This window comes from Carcharhinus amblyrhynchos, chromosome 3 (genome assembly GCF_965287045.1).
Source record: "Carcharhinus amblyrhynchos chromosome 3, sCarAmb.v2.hapA, whole genome shotgun sequence".
In the NCBI taxonomy this organism is placed as follows: domain Eukaryota; kingdom Metazoa; phylum Chordata; class Chondrichthyes; order Carcharhiniformes; family Carcharhinidae; genus Carcharhinus; species Carcharhinus amblyrhynchos.
This window is the reverse complement of record NC_137326.1, coordinates 110,502,524-110,528,124: the sequence shown is the minus strand read 5'-3', so window position 1 is coordinate 110,528,124 and position 25,601 is coordinate 110,502,524. Positions and strand designations below refer to the sequence as shown.

Below are 25,601 nucleotides of genomic sequence, written 5' to 3'. Positions count from 1 at the left end.
ATATATAGTTCTTATTGTTAATAAACCCTTTTAGTTAATCGCTGCCGCATTGAGTCAGCTCAAGTTATTACACTTTTAATTGTATAAAGTGCCTTTTCAATAAAGTGATCTTTTTACTTATTTTTGTTTATATGATCAATTATAATTGTTGTATCACTAAGATTAGAATTATTATTAATCAATATTCAATAAAATTGTTGTTTTAACATATAACAGGAATAAATGACATGGCCAAGTTATGTCCATAATATGGCTCTAAACCCAAGTAAGGCTCCATAAGGGACTCTCATACCCTTGCAAGGTGAAGTACTGAGAGGAAGGAGCCAAATGTAGGCCAAAGTTGGCAGGAGTGGGACTTACTGCAGGACCAAGTATGGGCAACTGAGTTTTGAACAGATTGGAGTTTATGAAAAGGGAAACAGAGGGGATTAATGAAGGAGACATCAGAGAAAACAAGTCCAGAAATGATTGCATTGCAGTGGCAGTACGGTGGGGGCAAAGGTGATATTGAAGGAATTAAATGGCCTTGTTTGTGGATTAGAGGTGATGTTTGAAGTTTAGCTCTGGGTTGAAAAGGATACTAAAGTTTTGTGCAGTTTCCTTCAGCCTGAGCAAATGATGAGTGCAATCAGTAACAAGAAAGCAGAAATAATGATTGAGCCAAAAACAATGGCTTTGATCTTCCCAATGTTCAGATGGAAGAAATGTGTCTCATCTACAAAATTATATTTGAGAATGCCGTGAAGTAGTCCATCTACAGTGATGTAACAGTGAAGCCTCGGATAGCAGAAGCAGAGACCAGCCCAGAGATAGCAGGGAAACATACAGCTCAGGAAAATAGCGGCATATGTAGCAATCACACCTGGACACCAACAGATTGAGCAGAGGAATAAATCTTTGCACAAGACCCTATGTAATAGTAAGCAAAGTCCTGACAATATCTGTGAACTCTCAAATCCAGGGAAAAACAGAATCAATTGTTTCTGGATAAGGGGAAAATCTTTAGCTGGGTAAACTCAAGGCTGATTTTTTGCATGGAGGCAGGACAAGGATCTGAGTCTTTGTCTGGGTCAGAAATCAGTCTTCAGTGGGAACCTGATTAAAGTTCAAATTTCTACTGCAACAGAGTGGAGAAAGATGTCAAGAGGAAACTGACAGCCTGGTGCCTTGGGCAGGGCAAACCCTCACTTCATCGATTCCAACCTAGATCTAATGATGGAAGCCATGAGAGAGAAGAGGGAGGTCCTTTTCCTGGAGAATTTCAGAAGGAGGCCACCTCACCATGCATCAGGGGAAACTTTCTGTCCAATATCATCTTCCTCAGCCTCCAATTTCTCTCACCTCCTACTCTTTCCTCAATGAGCATCTGTTTCCATTGCCTCACTGTCCTCAAGAAGCAGACCTCTTCATGTTATGGACCACCACTAGCTTTAAATTGCACAGACCACCACAATGACAGAGGCCCTTGCAGTCTGGTATTCAAGGGCACAACCTGACTGCCCGTGGCATTGAAACAATTTTTTCAGAAGCACAATGTCTATTCAATGGTTATCCTAATGGCCAGGTGATTTGGGTTGCATTGCCTGTCTCTCTGGCTGGGGCTCCCATATAGCGAGTAGTCATCTCTTCAAAGGATCTCCCTTGTATCCTGACACATTTGCTTTGGCTGTTGGATTGAAGATCTGAGACATTGTGGACTTGTGGCGAATTAACAAGTCATGGGAGCAGCCTGGAAAGTGAGCACACACGCAAGAAGCTCTTGTTATAGGCGCATACAAGTCGAATTTTGAGGGTGTGGGTGCTATTCCTGTTGTCGGATCTCACTGGCTGGCCACACAGATGCAATCAATGATATCCTGCTCCTGGGGAAATCCAGCAATGACACTAAAATCTGATGCCCTTCGTCACTGCAGGGCCATTAAAGGAATGCGCCATCCAAAACTGGCAAAGCAGGCATCAGTGACCAGCGAGATGCCGTGATCTGCAAGCATTTTGAGATGCCAGTAAGATGCCATGTCTGCTTTGCAGAAGCCAGAGACAAAGAAATTCAAGGCCACAGTGATGTTGATGGCTACTGGCAGAGCATGGTGACCAGTGTTCTGACATATAAGGTCTCAGGCAATCTTGGAACAGTGACCATCTCCCAGGAGAGTTATGATCTCCTGAGGCACTGGTTCAAGTCATCTCCAGGTAGCCCTGTCTTTGGCTGCAGGTATGGTGTTGAGGATTTGGCTTCCATTTTCTAACTGCACTTATCTCTTCCATGCACTCATGATGCTTGGGGGTTTAGCCCTTCCTGCAGAGGATGCTGCCCCATTGCCATGGGGCCCAGAATCTGAAAGCCATGTCCTTATTGCCAGCTGGCACCTTCTGGGCAGGTAATCATCCAGTTGCCTTTGAAAATCTTGCCTCCCTGCTCTTCTGCCCCTATGATGCCAGGTGGGTGCAAAGTACATTTAATGTCTGGGTGCTGAGTGCCCACTCTCCCTGAAACATCCCACATACCAACTGCCCAGTCTGCCTTTTCCTCAATGAGCTACTCATTGGTGGGGTGATGCCATGGGGACAACATGGCTGGCTCTGAAACTTCACCTGTTGGCCTTCAAATGGACAGTTTCTGAACATTTGGGTAAAGTGAAACTTCAGCCCCAACAAGCTTTAATTGAGGTTCTTAACAAGTTTAATTGGACTCAGTTGAGAGGAGAGCAGAATATTTGTCCCCCTTTCCCTTGGCTGCAGTGATAATTGCAGTAAGAAGTCTCACAACACCAGGTTGAAGTCCAACAGATTTATTTGGTAGTAAACGCCACTAGCTTTCGGGGCTTTAAAGCTAGTGGCATTTGCTACCAAATAAACCTGTTGGACTTTAACCTGGTGCTGAGAGACGTCTTACTATGTTTACCCCAGTCTAATGCCGGCATCTCCACATAGTGGTAATTGCCAGTGCCGGGATCATGACTTGAAATCGACATGTTGGCACCTTGACGATGGAAAATTGAATCATAACAATGCCAATATACGATTAGCCTGAATATTCTGCATTGTTCCAATTCCTGCAGAAATATCACTACGTGGATAAAACAAGGAAAATGTGCAAAATATACTTCATAATCAATTTGTTTTTGAGTAGGGAATTGTCAATTGATAGAATTTGGCCATCATATAGAATTTACAGATTCTGAATGAGGGAATAACATTTGCCGTCATGGCAACATCTGAGAAAGCACAGACTCTTCTAACTGATTGCAATATTGGTCATTGGTTTTCTTTTGAGGAGTACACTGGAGGCGGTGAATGATTTTTGAAATGTGCTGGAATGAGCTAATTTATGTTTCCAATACCACAGGATTCTTTTGAATAGTGGCATTAAAAATAGACTCCATGGTGTCTTTGAAACAATACAAATCACCCACCAGTCCCACAGGTATAGCTAAGGCTGTTTCCGTTCTTCATTTTCCCTTCTGATGCTCAGTTTGCATCTCTTTCAAACTCTTTTCTTTTCTGCTAACAGAAATCCTTATTTGATTTTGTACACTGTTCCAGCTCTTTAAAAATAACATCAGCTTAAGAGTGTTTTTCTTAATCTTTAATAAAGTGACGCATCAACTTCACACACAAACCTTGGCATATATATTTAAGACAAAAAAAAATTACTATTTTTGTGCATCTTGAACACAAATCGCTTGAACAATCTGATCGAAATCATGAAGGCATAAGCTTACTGCAGCTGAAGCAGCAATGCACTTATTTGTGTGATGTTACAAAATCCATTGATCGATCTGTCACTGGATGCTTATTGGCAGTTTGTGGAGATTGAAACATTTTTAAGTTGTAGGACGTTCCAGTGCTTGTTACATTAGCTCCTGCCTAGTAACAAGGACCCTCTGGAAGTGTTCTGATAGGTCACCCAATCAGCTCAAGGGTCTGTGAACAGTTCTTCTTGAGGCGGTCAGTTTTGGGAGTCTGCCGGCCAACAAACAGGGCAGGCAGAGCTTCCAGTTATGTGGAGTTAAAAAGTTAAAGAAAGAGCCACAAGCATCAGACTTGAAAGGGCATTAGGGACAACGGGATTCTGCTTGGTGTGGCCTTGGACGTGAAAGTGTGCCTGGAAGCTAGTGTTTGAGTGTATTCTGGAACCCAGGGAGAATCTCAGAAGGCGAGATTGAAACATTGTGAGGTGGACCGTTGTCAAAGCTATCAGATTACATGTCACATTTGGAGAGAATTCCAAGGAAAGGTCTTCAAAGGTGAAGCTTGGAATCTTTCATGAGAGAAACAAAGTTTCAGTGATACTGGCTGATTCACAGAGGGACTAACATCTGGATGGTTGTTGAGAAATCCATGGAATCTGTTTTGTTGCCTGACTTCTCAGCAGCAGACCTGGGAGCCAGCCCTCCACTCAGGCTTAGAGGACCTCGCTGCCCTTCCTGGGTTAGGGAGCAACCGTACACTGCCTCATTAAGGAAATCCCACTCCACAATGGTGGCCTGGCTCCAAAGGCCTTTTTTTATAAATTAGATTATAAAAGGTTGGTGAGAAGGCATCTCCATGTTGTAGCACCTTCTCTCTCACTTACTGCTGCATCTTTCAAATTGGAGGTCCTCCTACAGGCCTTCCAAATTTGAGAGCCTGCCATTGTCATTAATTGAATGGCAAGCGCATCTTCTGGTCATTAACTGACTGTGTTGGGGTAAGTCACATTGAGTGGCTGTTTCCCCATAAAATGTGGCCCTTTACACCATATTTAAGCTTGACAGCGAGATTCAGGTACCTGCAGCAAAATCCTGCCCTAGGATTAGAATTTTATATTTGATGCATGAGATAGACCTGAAGCCAATGTAATCCCACAGGGATGATAACGATAGATTCGTAGGACACGCTTCGGGAAAATAAATGAGCAACAGAAATTGGGAAGTCTTGAAGTTTAAAGAGCTTAGAGGATTTGGGAGATGGGGGTAGGAGGGGGCATGCAGTGAGCGAGAATATAAGCCAGTAGAACCATCTGCCGTCCTATCATTCCCAACTCTATCACTGTATATATTTTTCTTTCTAAGTATCTTGAAATCTACACCTTGTTGGCTAATTGTAATAAAAAGTTTTATGTTCCAATGATTCAGAGCGAAAAAAAACTTCTCAAATTTTCCTTCTGTATTCTACTGATAATTCATGAGCCTACAGGGTGTAGTCTCAGTTTATCATTTGGGTATTAAACTGGTATAATGATTCAGTTGTTTATTCTAGAAAATGTGTTATTTTCATTTCCATCAATTTACATAGAACATCGTTGCCACCCCTTGGTGGGATCCAACTTCATATTTCCTACCTTAAATACTCTTGTATCAGCTTCTGTACAAATGTCAGTTAAGGTTCTTTCTGAGATTGGGACTATAAATGGAATTTAAGCAGGAATTGAAAATATGAATATAAAATGACACAGGAAGCACAGAATCATGAATATCCATTTATAATCTGCCAGATTTTTTCCTGTATTACGGCATCTACTTGCCCAGATCCTCCATTCCCCCAAAAGTCAGAGACTGGACGAACACCTCAGGATGCACTCAGAGATCCCTTGGAAGTCTGAACATAATGATTTCATGGGAATTGCCCAGAAAGTTTGATTTCCAGTCCCTGTTCCCAAGTCTCCAGCTTTGAGTTGGAGTTGGAGAGTTTGGATGGTTCCAAAGTATTCACCTGCATAGGAAATGTTATACTTAAAAATCCTAGTGTAAGACTTGGGTAACCATACAACTGACCCACACTGACACCACCTCCCCCGACCCCAACCTCCACCAACTTCAGCCTCGCAACCTGACCTGTGCCAAAATCACTACCTGCCTCCCCGCTGCACCAAACTCAAACATCCTCCTCACTCCATCCACCATGCCCTCTTACCTTACCCACCCATCTCTTCAATTTTAACTTACCCTAAACCTTTATCCGCTTCCTTATCCAACCTATTTTCTTACCCAGTTACCTTATCCACTACACCCTCCTACTGCCTTGCCCACCCTCCCTTGTAACCCAATGTTACTCTTACTCATGTTACTACCTTACCCACCCTATTGCCTTATTCCCTTACGTTGCCCACCCTACACCCTTACACATTCACCTTTTCTCTATATCTTTTCGAAGGAGGTTCGGGATGTCTGAACACTTTACTTACCAGAATACAGCAGCTAGTGCTGTAAAAGGAGCTGTGACTTCTGTGCGGATTCTCTCTGTAACATCTCTAACGTTTCCTGAGCTGAGTCACTTTGGAAGCATCTTCCATTGGGAGACTGCCCGGAAAAATCGGATGGAGGAGAAAGTGGGTATTTTCTTTCCTCTGATCAGAGTCAGAAATCTGGGTTTCGATGGTGAACTGAAGATTTGGGCCAATGTGTCTGTCCTTTAGTAAAGATATTCCTGCACCCTCCAACTCAAACACACTGAATATATCAGCTGATGGCAAGGAACTGGGCCTCTTGGACAATGTGATTAGGGCAACCAACAAGGTATTTCCTTAGTCAGTGATTGGAGGATAAATAATGGAAATTCTGAGACAGAGGGTGAATTAAAGGAGTGGATTCAATGTCAAGTCAAATACAGAAAGAGAAATAGAAATTGAATGAAAGATTGGATTAACAGAGAGAAAAAAAAAGACAGTAAAAGCAATTTGCCACTTTAAAGATCTTGCCAAAAACAGTAATGGTAATTATAACATGAAGTGAATGTCCTAATCTTGGTCCAACTGTACACAATCCAATACTGACTACTATATTTAAAAAGACTAACTAGGACACCATCAAACTTTAAATAGTGTCATTGTTACTTCACAGAAGAAAACAGTGCCATGTTGTGCTTGTTAATACACAGGTTTCGAGGGAATATATTAATAGCCTACCTTCATCAGGATGAAAACCACCAGGGTTACAAAAACATTTGCTCGAGGATTCTTCCAGGCCTCTGAAATCCCAATGTAGTCAAATTCTTCAGCAATTCCTTGTTTGGCCCAAGTCCTGTTGTCAAACAAAGTGACCAGTGTTTCCTTCTGCGTGAGCTACGGACCAAACATAGTGAATTCAATTAGAATCATAGATTCCCTACAATATCGAAGGAAGCCATTCTGCCCGTCGAATCTGTACCGACCACTATCCCACCCAGGTCCTATTCCCGTAACCCTCATTTACCCTGCTAATTCCCCTGACACTAGGGTCAATTTAGAATGGCCAATTAACCTAATCTGCACATCTTTGGACTTTACAAAAACACATCAACAAATGAAAAACTTATCAACAACAACTAAAGAAGGACCAGAAGAATTTGGCGGTGGAATTGAACAACAGCTCTCTTACTGTTCAACAAAGGCACACTTATTAAGTTTATTTATTGGTCACAAGTAGGCTTACATTAACACTGCAATGTACTTACTGTAAAAATCTTAGTTGCCACACTCCAGTGCCTGTTCAGGTACACCAAGGGAGAATTTAGCATGGCCAATGTACCAAACCAGCATGTCTTATAAAACCTTAGTTGGATACAAAACTGGCTCGGTCAAAGAAGACAGAGAGTAGCAGCGGAAGTGTTTCTGAATGGAGGGCTGTGACAAGTAGTGTTCCTCAGGGATCATTGCTGGGACCTTTGCTGTTCATAATATATATAAATGATTTGGAGGAAAATTAACTGGATTGATTAGTAAGTTTGCAGACGGCACAAAGGTTGGTGGAGTTGAAGATAGCAATGAGACCATCAGAGGATACAGCAGGATATAAGTCAATTGGAGACTTGGGCAGAGAGATGGCAGATGGAGGTTAGTCTGGACAAATGTGAAGTAATGCATTTTGGAAGGTCGAATACAGATAGGAAATATACAGTAAATGTCAGAACCCTTAAGAGTATTGCTAGGCAAAAAGATCCAGGTGTACAGGTACACAGGTCACTGAAAGTGGCAATGCAGGTGGAGAAGGTTGTCAAGAAGGCATACGGCATGTTTGCCTTCATCGGCCAGGGCACTGAGTTTAAAAATTGGCAAGTCATGTTGCAGCTTTAGAAAACCTTAGTGAGGCCGCACTTGGAATATAGTGTTCAATTCTGGTTGCCACACTACCAGAAGATGTGGAGGCTTTGGAGAGGGTACAGAAAAGATTTACCAGGATGTTGCCTGTTATGGAGGGCATTAGCTATGAGGAGAGATTGGAGAAACTTGGTTTGTTCTCACTGGAGCGATGGAGGTTGAGGGGAGACCTGATAATAGTCTACAAGATTATGAGAGGACAGAGTGGATAGTCAGAAGCTTTTTCCTAGGGTGGGAGAGTCAATTACTAGGGGGCATAGGTTTAAGGTGCGAGGGACAAGGTTTAAAGGAGGTGTACAAGGCAGATTTTTTTTCACAGAGAATAGTGGGTGCCTGGAACTCGTTACCAGGGGAGGTAGTGGAAGCGGATACGGTAGTGACTTTTAAGGGGTGTCTTGACAAGTACATGAATAGGATGGGAATAGGGGGATATCGTCCTCGGAAGGGTTGGGGGTTTTAATTAAGTCGGGCAGCATGGTCAGTAAATACTTGGGAGGGCCAAAGGGCCTGTTCCTGTGTTGTAATTTTCTTTGTTCTTTGTCTTTTGGACTGTGGGAGGAAACCGGAACACCTGGAGAAAACCCACATAGACATGGGGAGAACGTGCAGACGCCGCACAGAGAGTGACCCAAGTCATGAATCGAATCCGGGTCCCTGGCACGGTGAGGCAGCAGTGCTAACCACTGTGCAACAATGAATGTAACAAACTGTATGATTGCGCAGTGTTTATTTCAGAAGTAATATTAAACATCAATTATTTCACATATTGACTTCCAGGCTAAAGTGATGCGTTAGTCTGCTTTCTCCTGCTAGCAAATTCCACCAACATTGGACGCTGCACATTTGTACATAAGCTTCTCTTACTCTGTTCAACAAACACAATGGCTTTTCCAAGATCAACACCAAATGTTGCAATTCTGGAGGATAAATTGCTTTAATTTTTACTTTTTGCTCAGAATAATTGGGAGTTTGTAACCGACAACCATGGAACAATGTGAAAATTTCTGCCATTGATCAATATTTTTAGCTAGCTGCGATAGTCTAATCAGCCGCTCATGAGCAATGGTGTGCTGACATGGGAACCAATTAGATGGATGACGCTGAGCAATTTCAGCTCATTGTTTTGAATTCTGTGGTATAAAGTGCTTAATTATGAAACAGTGTAATAACCAGATTGCAGCCATCTGCTCCAATTCGCAAAAAATATGCATTTATTAGTGGCTTTCAAAATTAAAGCAGTCACAAAATAATATGGGCTTAAAGCCGTTTTGATTAAAATAGTGCCCAAGGCAATCTGTGAAAGGGACTGCAAGGAAAGGGCAGTGTAGCGATGAGTCACTGGGCAGATAATTGAGGAACAGGCTGCCAGCTAGCCAGTTCAAATATCTTGTGTTTATTGAAATGACACATTAAAGGCTTAAGAAAATCCTTAATTTTGCTTGGAAGTATATAGTTTTGTATATACGAATGTCAAATACACACAGGAAGCAAGGGCACCAATTAATTTCTTCCAGTTAAGTCAAGCAGGATTTTAATAGTTTATATATTTGGAATTTAAAAACTGGCTGTGCTTCCTTCAAAAAGCTGCAAAGGAAATTATTAAGTCGCTTTGCTGCAGCTTGTAAGCTGCAGATATCATTTCAGCACTTCCAATGGGCACCTGAGATGTATGTAATATTCAACCCAAATACCAACAAAAACAAGTGAGTGGAATAACAGAGCACTTACTGAATTGAAGGCATACTGGCTCCTTTGGTGGTTTACATGGATTGGATGTTAATTCAAAGATATTAACAATTCCAATTGCAAGCTCTTTCCTTTTGTGCATTCTATTGTGGATATTTAGGGTACCAAAGACAATTTGGGTTGAATACATCTTCTGTTTAAAATCAGCCAATTTTAATTCTCGTTAGCAGAAGCTACCGGCATTTAGTCTCATGTCACTTTTTACTGATGGTGGTACCTGTCTTTGTGTGTGCATTTGAACTGCCAGTTCAACATTGGTGTGAAATAACTGGGTGAGTGATTTGGAAGAGAATGTTTCCTTCTGTGAGCGGAGGAAACTAGGGCACTTAGTTTAAGAATAAGAGGCCTCCTATTTAAGCCGGTGATAAGGATAATTTTTCTCTCTAGAGACCCAGGGGAGGCTGGGTCATTGAATTTATCCAAGGATGAGTTTGATACATTTCTGATCAAGAATGGATTTTTAAAGGGCAACAGGGGACAGACAGAAAGGTACAGGTGGGGTCACAATCAGATGACCCATGATCCTATTAAATGGTGGAGCAGGCTCGAAAGGCTGAATGACCTCCTCCTACGTCCTACGCCCCTACATTTTGCAACAGTATAGAATCTGACTCAAGGTCCAATCTCGCTATGCAACAACACAGAGCAAGGCTCTCTATACAATGTGGAGACTTCATCACTTTGGCACAGCATGTAAATCTAATGTGGTGTTAACACGGGGACCTTAATTCAAACTTTTGAAGAGCCAATATTCTTCCTTCTCACTTTAAATATTTAAATTTGGAACTGTTGAGAGAGAACCTGTAACCAGGAGTTCAGGCATGCAGGATTGTGTCTTGCTGGAACGTGAAGTATAATGGCAGTGTAAATGCACTTGGGAGGAATGGTATACAAATAGCAGCCAGAGTAGACTGCTAGATTAAGTAGAAGGAAAGCAAATCTATCACTATACTGAAATACATGATGCTTTGAAGGATTATTTGTCAGAGAAAAGGTCATGAATATTTCAAACGTTAAGGCCCATTTAATTTATATTGGACCAATATTTCTCATAAGTAACTTTGATATTAATGCAGGCTTTAAATTACCCTTATATTTGGCTACAGGACATTACTACTTAAATCATAGAATCTTAAAATGTTTACAGTGCAGAATAAGGCCATTTGGCGCATTGTACCTGCACCAGCTCTCCAAATGGACAATTCACTTAGTGCAATTCTCCCGCCTTCTTCCTTTAACCGTGCACCTTCTTCCTTCACAGGTAACAGTCCAACTCCCACCTGAATGCCTTGATTGAACCTGCTTCCAAGCTATCAGGCAGTGCATTCCAGAACCAAACTGCTTACTGCTGGAAAAACTATTTTCTCAGATTGCTTTTAATTCTTTTGCAAAATATTTTAAATCTGTGCCCCCTCTGTGAACAGTTTCTCCTGATCTACCCTGTTCAGAACCGTCATGATTATAAATACCCCAATCAAATCTCCTCTCACCCTTCTCTTCTCCAAGGAAAACATTCTTAACTTCTCCAACCTGAATTTCCTCATTCCTGGGATCATTCTTGTGAACCTTCTCTGCGCTACCTCCAATGCCTTCACATTTTCCTAAAATGTGACACCCAAGCTGGACCCAATACTCCAGATGAGGCTGAACTAGTGTCTTAAGCAAGTTCAACATAATCTTGTTGTTCTTGTCCTCTATGCCCTGATTAATAAAGCCTAGCATACCATTAACCAGTTTCACAAGCTGTCCTGCCACTTTCAATAACTTACACACAAGCACACCCAGGTCCCACTTCTCCTGCACCCCATTTACAGTTGTACCCTTTATTTTATATTATCTCTCCAGATTCTTCCTATTAAAATGAATCACTTCACTTTTCCTAGCATTGAACCACATCTGTTACTGTCCGCCCATGACCTTTTCAAGTTTTACACTATTCTCCTCACAGTTCACAATGCTTCCAAATTTCTTAAGATCTGTAAATTTTGAAATTGTGTTCCATACACTATTGTTTAGATCATTAATATAGATTAGAAAAGCAAAGGTCCTAACACTGACCTCTGGGGAAACCCACTACCTTCCTTTAGCCTGAAAAACATCCATTGTCCACTACTCATTGTTTCCCATCATTCGACCAATTTCTTATGCATGTTGCTACTTCCCCTTTTAGTCCAGTCTGTTGCGTGTCATGTTATCAAATGCCATCATGCTTACCAATGTTCGGCGCTGAACACCAGTTTGAGATTGGAATGCATTGAGAGAACTTCTGAAATACCTGCCTGCTCCTTCTTGATTACCTGGTTGTATCCCATTCTGTCTCTCCCTGCATATTCTTAAACTAAGTGGTGATCATTTCTATAAATATCCACAAAGCTCTCAGCTTGAATGAATGCACTACAGTGATGCCAGCTACTGTTTAAGTTCTGAAACCTGGATCTCATGCTACCATAACTGATGCCACTTGCTGCACAAATGGCTTTCCAGAACATGTGTAGTGTTCTGGAGTTCCCACATGACACAGGATGCACACTCCTGAGGTTGGAGCAGGCATTACATTTCTCTATTTCTAACTGATAACCTATTATTGCTAATAAACCTTGTTACTGGTAAAAAAAATTACCAATACTATTAAATTTTACTACTGATAAACCCTACTAATATGTAATATACCTTACCAGCAGCAATAAATTTTAATTAAAAATATAAGAAAAGACTCATCAGCTACTCACTATTAATAGTTTATATTTTAACATTTGTTAAACTCCCAGTTGTTTAGACTCAATTTTTAAGCAGCAAAATTCACCAGCCCATCAACTTATGACTTTCCTGAAATATCACTGTTCACTTTGCTTCAAACTCAAGGCGGCCTTGAGCTTCTTGCACAAGTGCTGAACCCCTTGCTCCTTGGGCTTTCTTTATTCGCTCTCCAGTCTATGTTTCTCCTGCAGGTCTGCTCACCTTTGCGTCTCTCCTCAAATGTGAATCTTGCATATACAAACTCTAATTCCATCTAAAAATCACTGTCTCCATGCTGAATTGAATTAAGTCTTGATCTTCTATTTTTCTGGATCTTACTGACTTCAGTTAGCGCCTTATCCAATGCACATTCAAAATGTCTATCGTTATTTACCTATGCCTTACTTTTCACAGTTACATGCCCCAGCCCATGCCCGTGAGTACTGTAACCCTGCCCAATCTATCGTCGCTTTGGTGGAACAGAGGACCATTCAGTCAACTCGGCCCCACTGGAATGTTTTTGCTATGCTCTACTGCCTTATTCTTTAAATGCTTTCTCAAAACATGGCTACCATCAATGCTTTCCATCATCTCTCTTGACTTTGACCACTGTTTGACATCCATTTCTCCTCTATAAAGATTTACGCTATAGTCACAATATAAATGCAAATTGGTGGCCCAGAATTTCCTCGAGTTGTCTGATTTGTAATGTATGCTTTAAGTAACGCTGTTTCATTTCCTGATCATCGTTCCCTTTTCGAACTTACTCTAAAACATCCCGGAAAATTAATTTAAATTTCCTTAAGATCAATTCAGGCGGAGAAAGTGAGTATCTTTCATCAGTTGTCTGTTGGGCATAAAACAAGGAGAAAAAATGCTTTCCAGAGAAAGGCAACGATAGTTCACCAGATTGATCACTAGGATAGCATTATTGTCTGATGAGGAAAGACTGAGGAAACTGGGTCAATATTCTATAGAATTTACAAGAATAAAAGGTGATTGCATTGAAACGTACAGAATTCTTACAGGGCTTGACAGGGTAGATACAGGATGAATGTTTCCCTTGGCTAGAGGGTTTAGAACCAGGGAACGTAGTCTCAGAGTAAGAGGGAGGCCCACTTCAGGCTGAAATTAGAAGGAATTTTATGATTCAGAAAGTGCTGAATCTTTGGAATGCTCTTAACCCAAAGATCTGAGGGGATTCTTATTGAGCCTACTCAAGACAGAGATCAGGGTGGCATGCTGGCACGGTGAGGGCATCATGCTGGCACAGTGCTTAGAACTGCTGTCTCAGTGCCAGGGACCTGGGTTAACATCTGGCATCGGGTGACTGTGCAGTTCGCACATTCTCCGAGTGTCAGCATGGGTTTCCTCCGGGTGCTTCGGTTTCCTCCCACAGTCCAAAGATGTGCGAGTTAAATGGATTGACCATGCTAAGTTGTCCCTTAGTGTCAGGGGAATTAGGGGGTAAATATATGGGGTGACAGGGATAGGATTCTGGGTGCGATTATTGTCAGTACAGGCTCAGTGGGCCAAATGGCCTCCTTCTGCACTGTAGGGATTTGCTGATTCTATTTTTTGAATCTGAGGAAAGATTTCTCTACATTAAAGATATCGAGGGATAGTGCAAGAAAATGGTGCCAAGGTAGGAGATCAACCATGATTTAGTTGAACGGCGGAGTAGACGTGAGGGGCTGAATGGCCTAATCCTGCTCCTATTTCCTATGCTCCTATAATCCTAAAAGATAAAATGTTACCAAAACCACAATTAGTTCAATGAATCCAAGCAGGTTTTGAAAGCTTGAACATATTGCAGACTTAACTCTTGCAGCATGTGGACACTTCTTTTTGCCACCATTCTGATCCCACATTGTATACACGTTCTCTGTCACAGTTAATGCTTCAGCTGGTTTGTTATATTTCTCCCTCCCCAGATTGGGTTTTCAAATCATACAACACAGTCCTTCAGAATTCCATCACCATAAATGCAATCATATTCTTCCATTACAACTGAAATATAGCACTGGCACCCTGCTTGCTTTCACATTTCTGAATTGATTTAAAGCCGATTGATTGATTTTTCTTAAATTAAATTCTGTATGTAAACATAAGAAATAAACAAAAACGCACCTCTCCAGCCATGAACTGGCCAAACCCTGGAGGAAATGAGAGGGTGGCAATAAGCAAAGTCACCAGTGCTGGATAAAGCAAACGCCTAAGAAAAAGAAAACAGTTTTATTTATTACCATATAAATTACCAGATTTATCCCTGACCAAAAACATGCACACCCACCACTCTGTCCCAGTCTATCTACAGGAAAGCGATGGCCTACAGGTATTATTGCGAGACTTTTAATCCAGAAACTCAGCTAATGTTCTGGGGACCCTGGTTCGAATCCCAACATGGCAGATGGTGGAATTTGAATTACGAAAACATATCTCTGGTGTTAAGAATCTACTGATGACCATGAAACCATTGTCGATTGTCAGAAAACTCATCTGGTTCACTGATGTCCTTTAGGGAAGGAAATTTGCCATCCTCACCTAGTTCCAGTCCACATGTAACTCCAGACTCACAGCAACGTGGTTGCCCTCTGAACAAGGGCAACTAGGGATGGACACTAAATGCAGACCAGCCAGCAATGCTCATATCCCATTAATGAATTAACAGGAATTCCTGGCAGCCTGCAATGAATTAATATTAATATGAAATTTGATCCAGTTTAGTAGTGTACATTGTTCCCCCCCAAAAAAAATTTCTTATGAATTGAATGTACTTGGTGCTAATAAATCTGATTACTTTGATAGAAATTAGTATAGGACTCAGGCATCTCAAGCAACTGCTTTCAATATAACCCCAGATTTACAGGGTAACGTAGGCCAGAACCATACTCAACAGAGTCACACCAACATAAAACAATTCAAGCACTTGCCCAACACCAAACTGGTTTAAAGTCTTTTTTTTCAGACGGCTATCAGTGACGAAGATAGGGCTTGAATTTAAAATTTGAAAGACAATTTGCTTCATTCTTCCTTTCAATATATTTGATTGAATTTATTCTTGCAATGCATTTGCAGAAATAAAAAAATACACGCTGACCACATATTGAATAGCTGACAAAGCTGCAGGCTGGTTACATTCGCCTGGTGGTATAAAAGCCATGGACTGCGCACAGTTCACTGGCATTAAGTTTACTTTTGTCACTGGCTCTGTGCAAATTGTGTCTGAATTGAACTAACAAGCTAAATAGATATTTTCTCATCTGGACTCAGTAAACGCATATTTAAAATGGAATAGGTCTAAGGTAATTCATTTAGACTCTTAATTGAATCAGATTGTGAACTATTATGGAGCTAGTGCCTGTTTAAAAAAAAGTGTTTAAACAATGTGTCAATACCTCACATTGATGGATGTTTGGAGTAGCAGGAACCTCAATGCACTAAAGAAAGTAAAATTAAGTAAAGCCTTAATAATAACATCTTTTTTCTTTTAAGGCCCATGCAGGCTCTTTTAAGTTTTATCTGAAATGTGGTTGTAGGTGAAGGAGAGAGGAAACCAGTTGCTCACCTGAACTAAACTTGAAGAATTTCCCTTGGCACTTGAGTGACAAAACAGTTTGGGAGAACCAAAAATCTTGGCCCAAAACATAGGAACTCCCTTTTTATTTCCACCTGGGAAACTGCTGGCGGAGCTAACACGAATGTGACTATCATGAGTGAAAAATGTCAGTTAGGTAGAAAATGTAAACAATTTAAATCTATGTGGGTTGAAGTTGGCCCTTAGTATCAGGGGATTAGCAGGGTGAATTTGTGTAGTTACAGGGATAGGGCCTGGGTGAGATTGTTTTCGGTGCAGGCTCAATGGGCCAAATGGCCTCCTTCTGCAAAGTAGAACTCTATGATTCTGTCTAAAAAAACAAGACACAGTACTTAGCACTTACTTTCTCATTAAAAACTTGTTGATGGTTCTTTGTTTTCTCATGACTGCCACAATCTTCCTGTGGAAGTAGACAAACAAGGCACCACCGAAACCACTAGCGATCCTACAAGGAAAAGGAAGAACGGCATTATTATTTTTTAAATAATTTATTCTTGTAACACACTGCAACTGATTTCCCTTTGCTCTTATGCCATAACTTGGAAGTGCAGGCAAAGGAAGAAGTTGGGAAGGTCCATTACGTCAAGCCTCTACCTCGTCCCTTTTGTTAAAACCCATTTCCAAGGACTTTCTTGCTTGTAGCAGCAAGTATATTTTCACCTGAAATTGAAAGAGGCATGGGATGCTGCCCTGTCTTTTTTCCAGGCCTCTCCATTAGGTAGAAGCCCAGGCAGGATAAAGCCAACTGAAAATGGGCCCTCAGAAGTTTCACATGATCAGCTCAGGCTGAAACATCGAAGAAGGGATCAATGGAAACTTTCTCCCATCTCCAACCATGAAAAGTGTTTTATTTCAGGGGCCTTAAGACCTTCTAACTTCTGCTTTTAGACAGAAGATGGAAAGAAATGACAATGACGCATTTATATGTTTTCATAGCTTCAGGACACCCCAAAGAGCTTCACAACCAAACTCTTGCTTTTGGAGTGTAGTTGATGTTATAACGCAAGAAGATACAACATTTTGCAGAGAACTACAAACAGCAGATAAATAACCAGTTTATTTGTTTTCCTTATTAATATTGGTTGGGGTATAAATGTTGGCCAGCACTTTGACAGGACTCCTTTCCTCTTCACTCAGTGCCATGGGATCATCTATGTCTGTCTGAGAGGGTGGACAAGGTTTGAATTCTCATCTGAGAGATAGAGGTGGAACATTACGGACGTGATCTTACTGGCTGTTCATGCTATGCTCCCACTGCAGCGAGGTTGGAGGATTTTGTGCCCAGCCAAATCTCTGTTCAATGTAGAGAGATGGGAAAACCCTGTCAATGTGAACAGTTTTAACAGTCTGGCCTATAATTCTTTTTCAAAAGAGTTATCTTGGACAGGAAAAGCAGAGGGCAGTCAGTTACCTTGTTGACTTTTCCCCCAAACTTTCACGGACCTCGACACAAAATGGAAGGGGGCATGACCCACGATTGCACGATTTCACACTGGCGGGGTCAGCAGTCTCAGCAGCTGACAGATTGAGGCAGGACAACGGCAATGGGAAATCCCACTGACATTAAAGCCATCTGGGGATTCCTGTTGGATTTCCCCCTCTGACTTTCCCACTCAGCACTCCTTAATACAGTACTGAAATCTGGCACCTGGTTCGGAGGCACCACGTGTTTCAGAAGCAGAGCATGGACCCATACATTTCTGTCACTGAGAAAAGAGCACTGCCACAGTGCTGGAACCTAGGGTCCCAAAACTGCTGGGAAAATCAAACGTTTGAGGACAAGCCCCTTCCACGTGCATTTGCAACATGCATTTGGGTGAACAGGAGGATAGCATAAGTACCCTGACAAGCACTGATAATCGACTTTTTAATCTTCATTAAAATATCTCACAGGGATTTGGGGGAATAAACAATGTTGTACCTGAAGGTTAATAACAGGCAGTGTTACATAAGCCAGCAGCAAAGAATGCCAGTGAAACAATTGTGCGCAGTAATTGTAGGAATGGGCAATTTGCAAATATTGGAGTGGATGTTGAGATAAAAAGGTGGCCTCTGTTGATAGAATTAGTTTAGATAGAACAAAATCAGCAGTGAATCTTTCTATATATTGTGGCAGGCTTCAATGGTAACTGAGCCAATGCTTCAACCAGCATTAACGTCCTTCCTCACACAATCGCTCTCTGCTGGAGAAATTGCCAAAGCAGTCAACTTAATTCAATAAAATCTTCAATTCTTGAAAGAAGAAAAACTGCGCAAGTTGAATCATCTAAGCTTCAAACAAATTGGTTGTTAGCATTACAACACGGATAGTTCCAGAGGTGATTCTGAAGGACACAGCTTCATGCACATCCAGTGATGCTACTAAATCAGCCACGATGTGGGCAGCACGGCAACAACAATCACTTCTGGTGTTACTTCAATTAATGTACCCAAGGCTCAGATCCTTGTGCCAAGTGACTCATTCTCAAGTCAACGCGTTCGTGTCAAGCGCTTGTAAAAAGGCAATCAAATGAAAGTGGGTTTTGCACTCTGGCCAGAAATCCATTATATATGAATAGTGCAGCTTGCCACAACACTGCCCTCGCATCACCTTCTCAGCCACAGCTTAGACTTGGATTTTGTCTTCAAGTTAGGCATTAACTTGCTGGACATGGCCAGTGCAATTTATCAAACATTAAATGCATTACAATTTTAGAACAATTAGAATTGCTTTTGAGCAGATATGGAAACCCATTACATTAAGTTGAATTAATCTGCAATGTTCACTGGCACTGAACTCTTTAGTATCTAAGGAGACCTAAAAATACAAGGGAGTGATTTTCCAATCATGTTGTGCCCAGTGCAAATCCCACTATGTTGGGAAAAACCTGGGAGAGGGCTGAAAAGGGATTGGCAATGGGAGCAAAACACAATGCGATGTTCCAGGGCCCTCCCAGCAGACATAAACAGATTGATGCCCAATGAGGGCATGAAACTGATTACCACACACGTAAAATGTACTTACCTACCTGGGTGGCACAGTGCACAGTGGTTAGCACTGCTGCCTCACAGCACCAGAAACCTAGGTTCAATACCAGCCTTGGGTAACTGGGGTTGGTACGTTCGCCCCGTGACTGCATGGTTTTCCTCCGGGAGTTCTGGTTTCCTCCCACTGTCCAATGATATGCAGGTTAGGTGGATTGGCCTTGCTAAATTGCCCCTTAGTGTCCGAAGATGTATAGATTAGGAGCATGAGAGGGGGAAATATGTGGGGTTATTATAGGTATAGGGTGTGGGCATTGGAGATTGGGTGCAGACTCAATGGACCAAATGGCTTCCTTTTGCAATGTAGGGATTCTATAATAAGAAAATATTCAAAACTGGCTTAACGGCAAATCTTCTGCGAACACCAAATAGTCCCACCTCACCCCTCTCCATAAACTGAGACGTGACATCATGATATGTCAGAGACTCAGAGACCATTGGCTGGGGACATGGAAGGGCAGTACCCTGGCACTACCCACTGGCATCCTGATGTTTTAAAAGGGATACCCCCAAACTCTGTGAAGACGGGCTTTCTGGCATCTTTAGGGCCCTGCCCTCTCAATTTTGCTGTAAAGCTCGCCTCCCCTTGAAAGAAATGGCTAAGTGAAGGAAGATCTCGTTGGAAAACCTGCCTGTATCTCTGGGGAGAAATTTCAACAGATTTTCTGACCGCACCTGACACTTTGCCATTTTATTGGAAAAACTGCACCCAAAGACTTTGGTGTTCTGGGATTGCACCTGTGTACATGGTTATAGCATTGTCTAAAATCAAAAGATAGACAGCTAGGAGGAACAGATTCCAATCCCTACCACAATGGATGTTAGGCCATCTAACTTCTAACAAATTTCAGTAATAAGAGAAAATGTGTGGCTGTGTGCCTATACACCCCATTCACTTGAGATGGATGTGGCTGGTAATAAAGGCATATGAGCTAATGGACCCAGCTATGGACAAATAAATATTTAAAGATATGTGAGTAGGTGCAGTGCATATCAGAAACAAAAAAAATCACTCAGTATAACTGAATATGACTCAAAGGGTTGAATTTTAATTCGCCCCGTCTGACAGAGTGGGAGTTGAAATGGAGTAATTTCAAAACTGTTGTTATTTTCAGGCCATTTAGGCTCCTGCCTGGATTATACAGAAGCATCACAATTTAATAACAATCAGGATCCTATGACGTACATAGGACCCTGTTGGCATTTTAACTGCTAAATTTGTAATATGGGCCCTCAGCATGACACCTATCAGCATGTTGCAAATTAAACTTATGAATGGAATGTGCAGAACAATGAATAAATAAAATACCCAGTTCAGTATCCATTCTACGCAGAAAGAATCAGGCGTCACAGCTACAGAATAAGGGGTTGACCATTTGAGTCCAAAATGAGGAGAAATGTTTTCACTCATTGGATTGAGTCTGCGTAATTCTCACTCCCAGAAAGCTGTGAATGCTCGACTGTTCAATATGGTTTTGGTTACAAAGGAAATTAAGAGATAGAGGGATAGAACAAATAGATAAGTTCAAGGTAGAATATCAGCCATGAATAGCAGATCAAGCTTAAGAGGTTGTTAAGAGATTCCCTGATTTCTTATGTTCTCAACAGTGCCCTGTAAATGTTGGCTCCCACCTGAACAAGCTCTCCCCATTGTCCTGAATGGATCCACTACATGATCAGCCTCATTTGAACCCAGCTCGCTTTGTGGGTCACTTCTTTTCTTTGAAACTCTGCCACTTGGCCACGCATTTCAGTACGTTTGTCCCAGACTGCCTTAGCAATCAATTCATTGTCATCTCCAATCCCACCTTGACTGATTCTCATGTTTCTCTAAACCTTCAATCCTGTTTCCGAATGTTACCCCCACCTCTTAGCTTTCCATCACACTCTTCACTTTTACTGCACTTCTCAATCCCCAGCAACTTCTTCATCAGAATGTCTTTTCCACTTGCCAGAGTTAGACCCTGTGTGTAAAGTCACATCATTCTGATTTCAACCTGCATAATGATATCTCTGCTCCTCATTTTCCAACTCTGCTTTTACCCTGCACATTAAGGATGGAATTTTAACTGCCTAGGGGGTAGGGCAGGTTCAGGTTCAGGTGCAGGTGCAAAGTGCACTGAAAAATGACACTGGGTTGGAATCCTGATCCATTCACTTCTGGCGTTGGCCAGAATACATAAGAACATAAGAAATAGGAGCAGGAGTAGGCCATCTAGCCCTTCGAGCCTGCCCCACCATTCAATAAGATCATGGCTGATCTGAAGTGGCTCAGTTCCACATTCCCGCCCTCTCCCCATAACCCTTAATCCCCTCGCTTATCAAAAACCCATCAACCCGTGTCTTAAAAATATTTAGGGAGGTAGCCTCCACCACCTCAACGGGCAGAGAATTCCAGAGATTCACCACCCTTTGAGTGAAGAAGTTCCTCCTCAACTCCGTTCTAAACCGCCCCCCCCCCCTTTATCTTGAGGCTGTGCCCCTTTAGTCCTACTGTCCTTTCTGAGCGGGAAGAGTCTCTCCACCTCTATCCTATCCATCCCATTCATCATCTTATACGTCTCAATGAGATCTCCCCTCATTCTTCTAAACTCTAACGAGTACAAGCCTAGTTTATTCAGCCTCTCCTCATAGCTCAACCCCCTCAACTCAGGTATCAGCCTAGTAAACCTCCTCTGCACTCCCTCCAAGGCCAAAATATCCTTGCGTAAGTGCGGCGACCAAAACTGCACACAGTACTCCAGCTGCGGCCTCACCAATGCCCTATACAGCTGCAGCAAGACCTCCCTACTTTTATATTCAATCCCCCTCGCTATGAAGGCCAGCATCCCATTAGCCTTCCTGACCACCTGCTGCACCTGCAAGCTGGGTTTGGATGTGAGCAGAAATAATTTAAATATTGAACTTATCAATTAGTTGAGTCTTTAACTCTGAGTTCTGACTTTAACAGCTAGCACATGAGCTTGCTGAACTGTGTGCAACAAAGGAAGAGAAAGAAAGCGAGAGTTATTGTTCATTAACAAAGTATTTGAACAGTAAAACGGAATAACTCCTGACCTGGCTACGATGGAAGTGCTTGCTGAGGGTGTGATTTCATAAGGGATTTCCAATTTTTTGATGTCATATCACCCAACTTGGACTTCCCTCACCTTGATCTGACATTCCCTGCTGTCAACCGTCACTGCATCATGGTAGCAACATGAGTAGTTGTAACATGGATCTCTAATGACAAACATAAACAGCCAGCAGCACCAACAGCATCAGCTATAGCATCAGCCTCCTTCTCCTCAGCTAACCTGCCACTTCACAGGGCCAAGGAGATGAACACAGAGATCCAGCCACTCCATAAAATATTCAGGCAGAGGATGGGCTTTCCCATCCAGTCCCAGCACCATGCCACAGGAGACTCTGATAGAAGTCTGCTGTGAACCTCTTTAGCATTTTGGTGCAAGAATTCCTTCACTGTAAACCTAGTTGGTATGCATTGCCAGTGACCATTAAGCTGGTTATTCAGCGCTATAGAAATGTTATGCTCCACAAAAGGAAAGAACCTGAGTTACGTAGGCAGCCAACTCTTGAGTTTACAATCACAAATGGAGAAATGCATAATTGTTACCCATCTCAGAAACAGACACGCTAGTCCATACCTCATAGCCAGAAGCCTGTCTGCAACTCACAGCCAGGAGGCTAGGATCCATTTCACAGCCAAGGGCTCCTGCAGCAGCTTTTACTTCTCAGAGATTCTATAGTTCTGCATTTAAGTCTTAGAGTCAAGGTATTGCAAAAACCTTCATAATACATTTTTAATATCTTCGCTGGACCAGGAAACAACTTTTCCCAGACTTGAGCTCAAACCCTTTATTACGTGGTAACTATAAATGGATTTGACTTATAGATTATATTATTTGGATGTTGTTTGGTTAAGGAAAGTTTTAGTGAGTTTAGGCATTATAGATATATTTTGGAACAAGGACTAATTTCTAGATAAAACTGTGTATGTGCTTAGTTATTCATGTACTTAAATGTTTTAAGAGTATTCTCACCCTTGTGTGTTTTTTTAAGTGAATAAATATTCTTTAATAATTATTATATGAAGACTGGGCTGGTTCCACTCTTTGGATATGGAAGGTTCTTCCGAATTCCCTCCTGTATTTCTCAGTGACCATCTTAATCCTCTCACTGTATGCCCTTTCTCATCAGAGAAAACATATTCTCTGTATCCACTCTATCAAAACCCTGGTACCAAAGAACAAAACTGGGCCCAAGTATTTGAATATTAAAGTAATTATAATCATAGTCAAGTGTGTATTGCTCTGCACACTCCAAATATTGATGCATTTTAGATTAGTTTGTGTTGGACAAGTGCTTATTTATGTTTGTTAATAATTTAAAAAAAAGACTTTGTAAGGTTCACATTCTCTTTCAACCATGAGAAAGCTTGTTATGTGAATGGGAAAGTTCAAAGCTAGCTTATTTCTTTCAAGAATTTATTTTCATTTATTGCAGAAAGGTCAACTTGAGCTAAAATGCTGATTGCATTGCTCACACTGGCTGCAGATTACAGCTTATGTAGGACAGAAACTGTACTTGTTTTGTCCACAATAACAGGATGCTGTGCCTTTGCAAGGTACTTTAACTGGTTAAGACCTGAGGAAACACATTTCCATTGCTAGGCAAATTATTTGAAATTTAGACTTTCTGCTTCAAACTGAACTCTAGCCTATCTTACCAGGAAACTCGTGATTCTATTTAGACAGATGCAAGAATTGTGTTTCCTCTAGAAATCAACACACACTCCCGTAATTTGTCAGAATATTGGCATTTCAAGGCATGACACTGCAATTCGTTCCACTGACACATTTAAGATGTTAATTTAGTTACTACAATTGGCCTTTGGTGTAGCAAAGGCCTTTGGACACTGAATCAAAACATTTGATTTTAATTGTGGAGAGAGAATAGAGCCAATGTTTTGGGTCTGGAAGACCCTTCAACAGAGCTTCATCAAAGCAGACCAGCTCTGACCAAGGGTGATCCAGACTTGAAATGTTGGCTCCCACTCTCTCTCCACTGATGCTGTCAGATGTGCTGAGATTTCCAGCATCCACAGTATTTTGCCTTGATTTCAGTTGTGTTGATCAAACTTCAGTTCTCTCTCTGCACCTTTCTGCAGTTATTTGTAATAATTTCTTACTGAGTTTTGGTTTTAGCACTCAGCTTATCCTGGATGTGACAAAGCAGCAATTTTAGCAGCTGCATGGCTTGCAATTTATTATTGCCCGAGTACCACACAGTATTTCAGCCAGAAATTAATAGAATTTGGCTTACAGCTATTTTCTTGCACCCTGCTTATATTCCTATGAACTAATATGCTCAATCTCCAATGATGCATTTATTTTGGTAATTGAGACACTTGTTCATTTTAAACTTTGCCCTCAGTTTAACAAAAGACAAGAAAAGAAAATAACTAGGCTGGGCAGTTAAAATTTTCAACATTATCCTGTGAGGTTTTACTGCTTGCATTTACAATCTCTAAACTGCATCTGAAGCGGCCTAATTTAAAATTAAATGACTAATTACATTTCAACAAAACATGATCTTTAATTGCATTTGGACAACCTGTATAACTGCTGAAATAAGAATGAAATCAGGATTACCGTGGATCACAGAAATGATTTATTCTGGCAATGAGTTTAGTTCAGCCATTACAGAAGCAGGAATCATCTACTGAAGCCTACCTTTATGGTACCTCGGAACATTATTATACATGATAGTGTCTAAACTTATTCTTCTGAAAAATAATCTAATAAAATTTTCTTTTAAAACAACACTAAAAGGCTTACTCTCAGTCATGCTGAGCTATACACTCATGACAAATGTACTTCATGTTTGTGCAAATTGAGTTTTCCAACAGCATTTTTTTGCACACATTAGTCAGTGTCAGGAAACTACATATAAAGCAGATGGATAGTGTTCTGATTCCTGCCACACACTAATCTAATCAACCTTGAATCAGAAAATCCCTACAGTGCAGAACCGGCCATTCAGCCCATCAAGTCTGCATCGACCCTCTGACAGCGTACCTTACCCAGGCTCTCTTCCCCACCCTATCTCCCTAACCCCACACATTTACCATCCATCTAACCCACACATCTTTGGACACTAAGGGGCAATTTTACCATGGTCATTCCATCTAATCTGTGCATTTTTGGATTGGATCTAAATCACCATTGTTTGATCTAAAACACCCTGATGGATTATTGTAGCCCTACTAATGCTGGTCTTCTTTAAATAAACTTGCCAACGCGCAGGTCATACATACTGGCTGAATTTTTCATTGTGCATCCAGAAAGAATCCACTGCTTGTGCTAAATCTAGATGTTCAATGCCAATAACTAGCTGAAGCTCCTGTTGGTAAGCTTTGTCTTTAAATATTCTACTCCT

The 25,601-nt window shown here is 41.4% G+C and overlaps 1 protein-coding gene across 3 annotated transcripts in view; it reads right to left on the bottom strand.

The window, feature by feature from the left end:
• LOC145341012 (chloride channel protein 2-like) overlaps positions 1-25,601 on the bottom strand; it is a 534,390-nt gene that overhangs the window by 169,949 nt on the left and 338,840 nt on the right. For all 3 annotated transcript variants that reach the window (XM_080185697.1, XM_080185698.1, XM_080185699.1), the window contains 3 exons: positions 16,480-16,581; positions 14,669-14,753; positions 6,887-7,042 (listed from right to left, as the gene is read on the bottom strand). In XM_080185697.1, the coding sequence (XP_080041823.1) occupies positions 6,887-7,042; positions 14,669-14,753; positions 16,480-16,581 (343 nt within the window). The remainder of the gene's footprint in view (positions 1-6,886; positions 7,043-14,668; positions 14,754-16,479; positions 16,582-25,601) is intronic.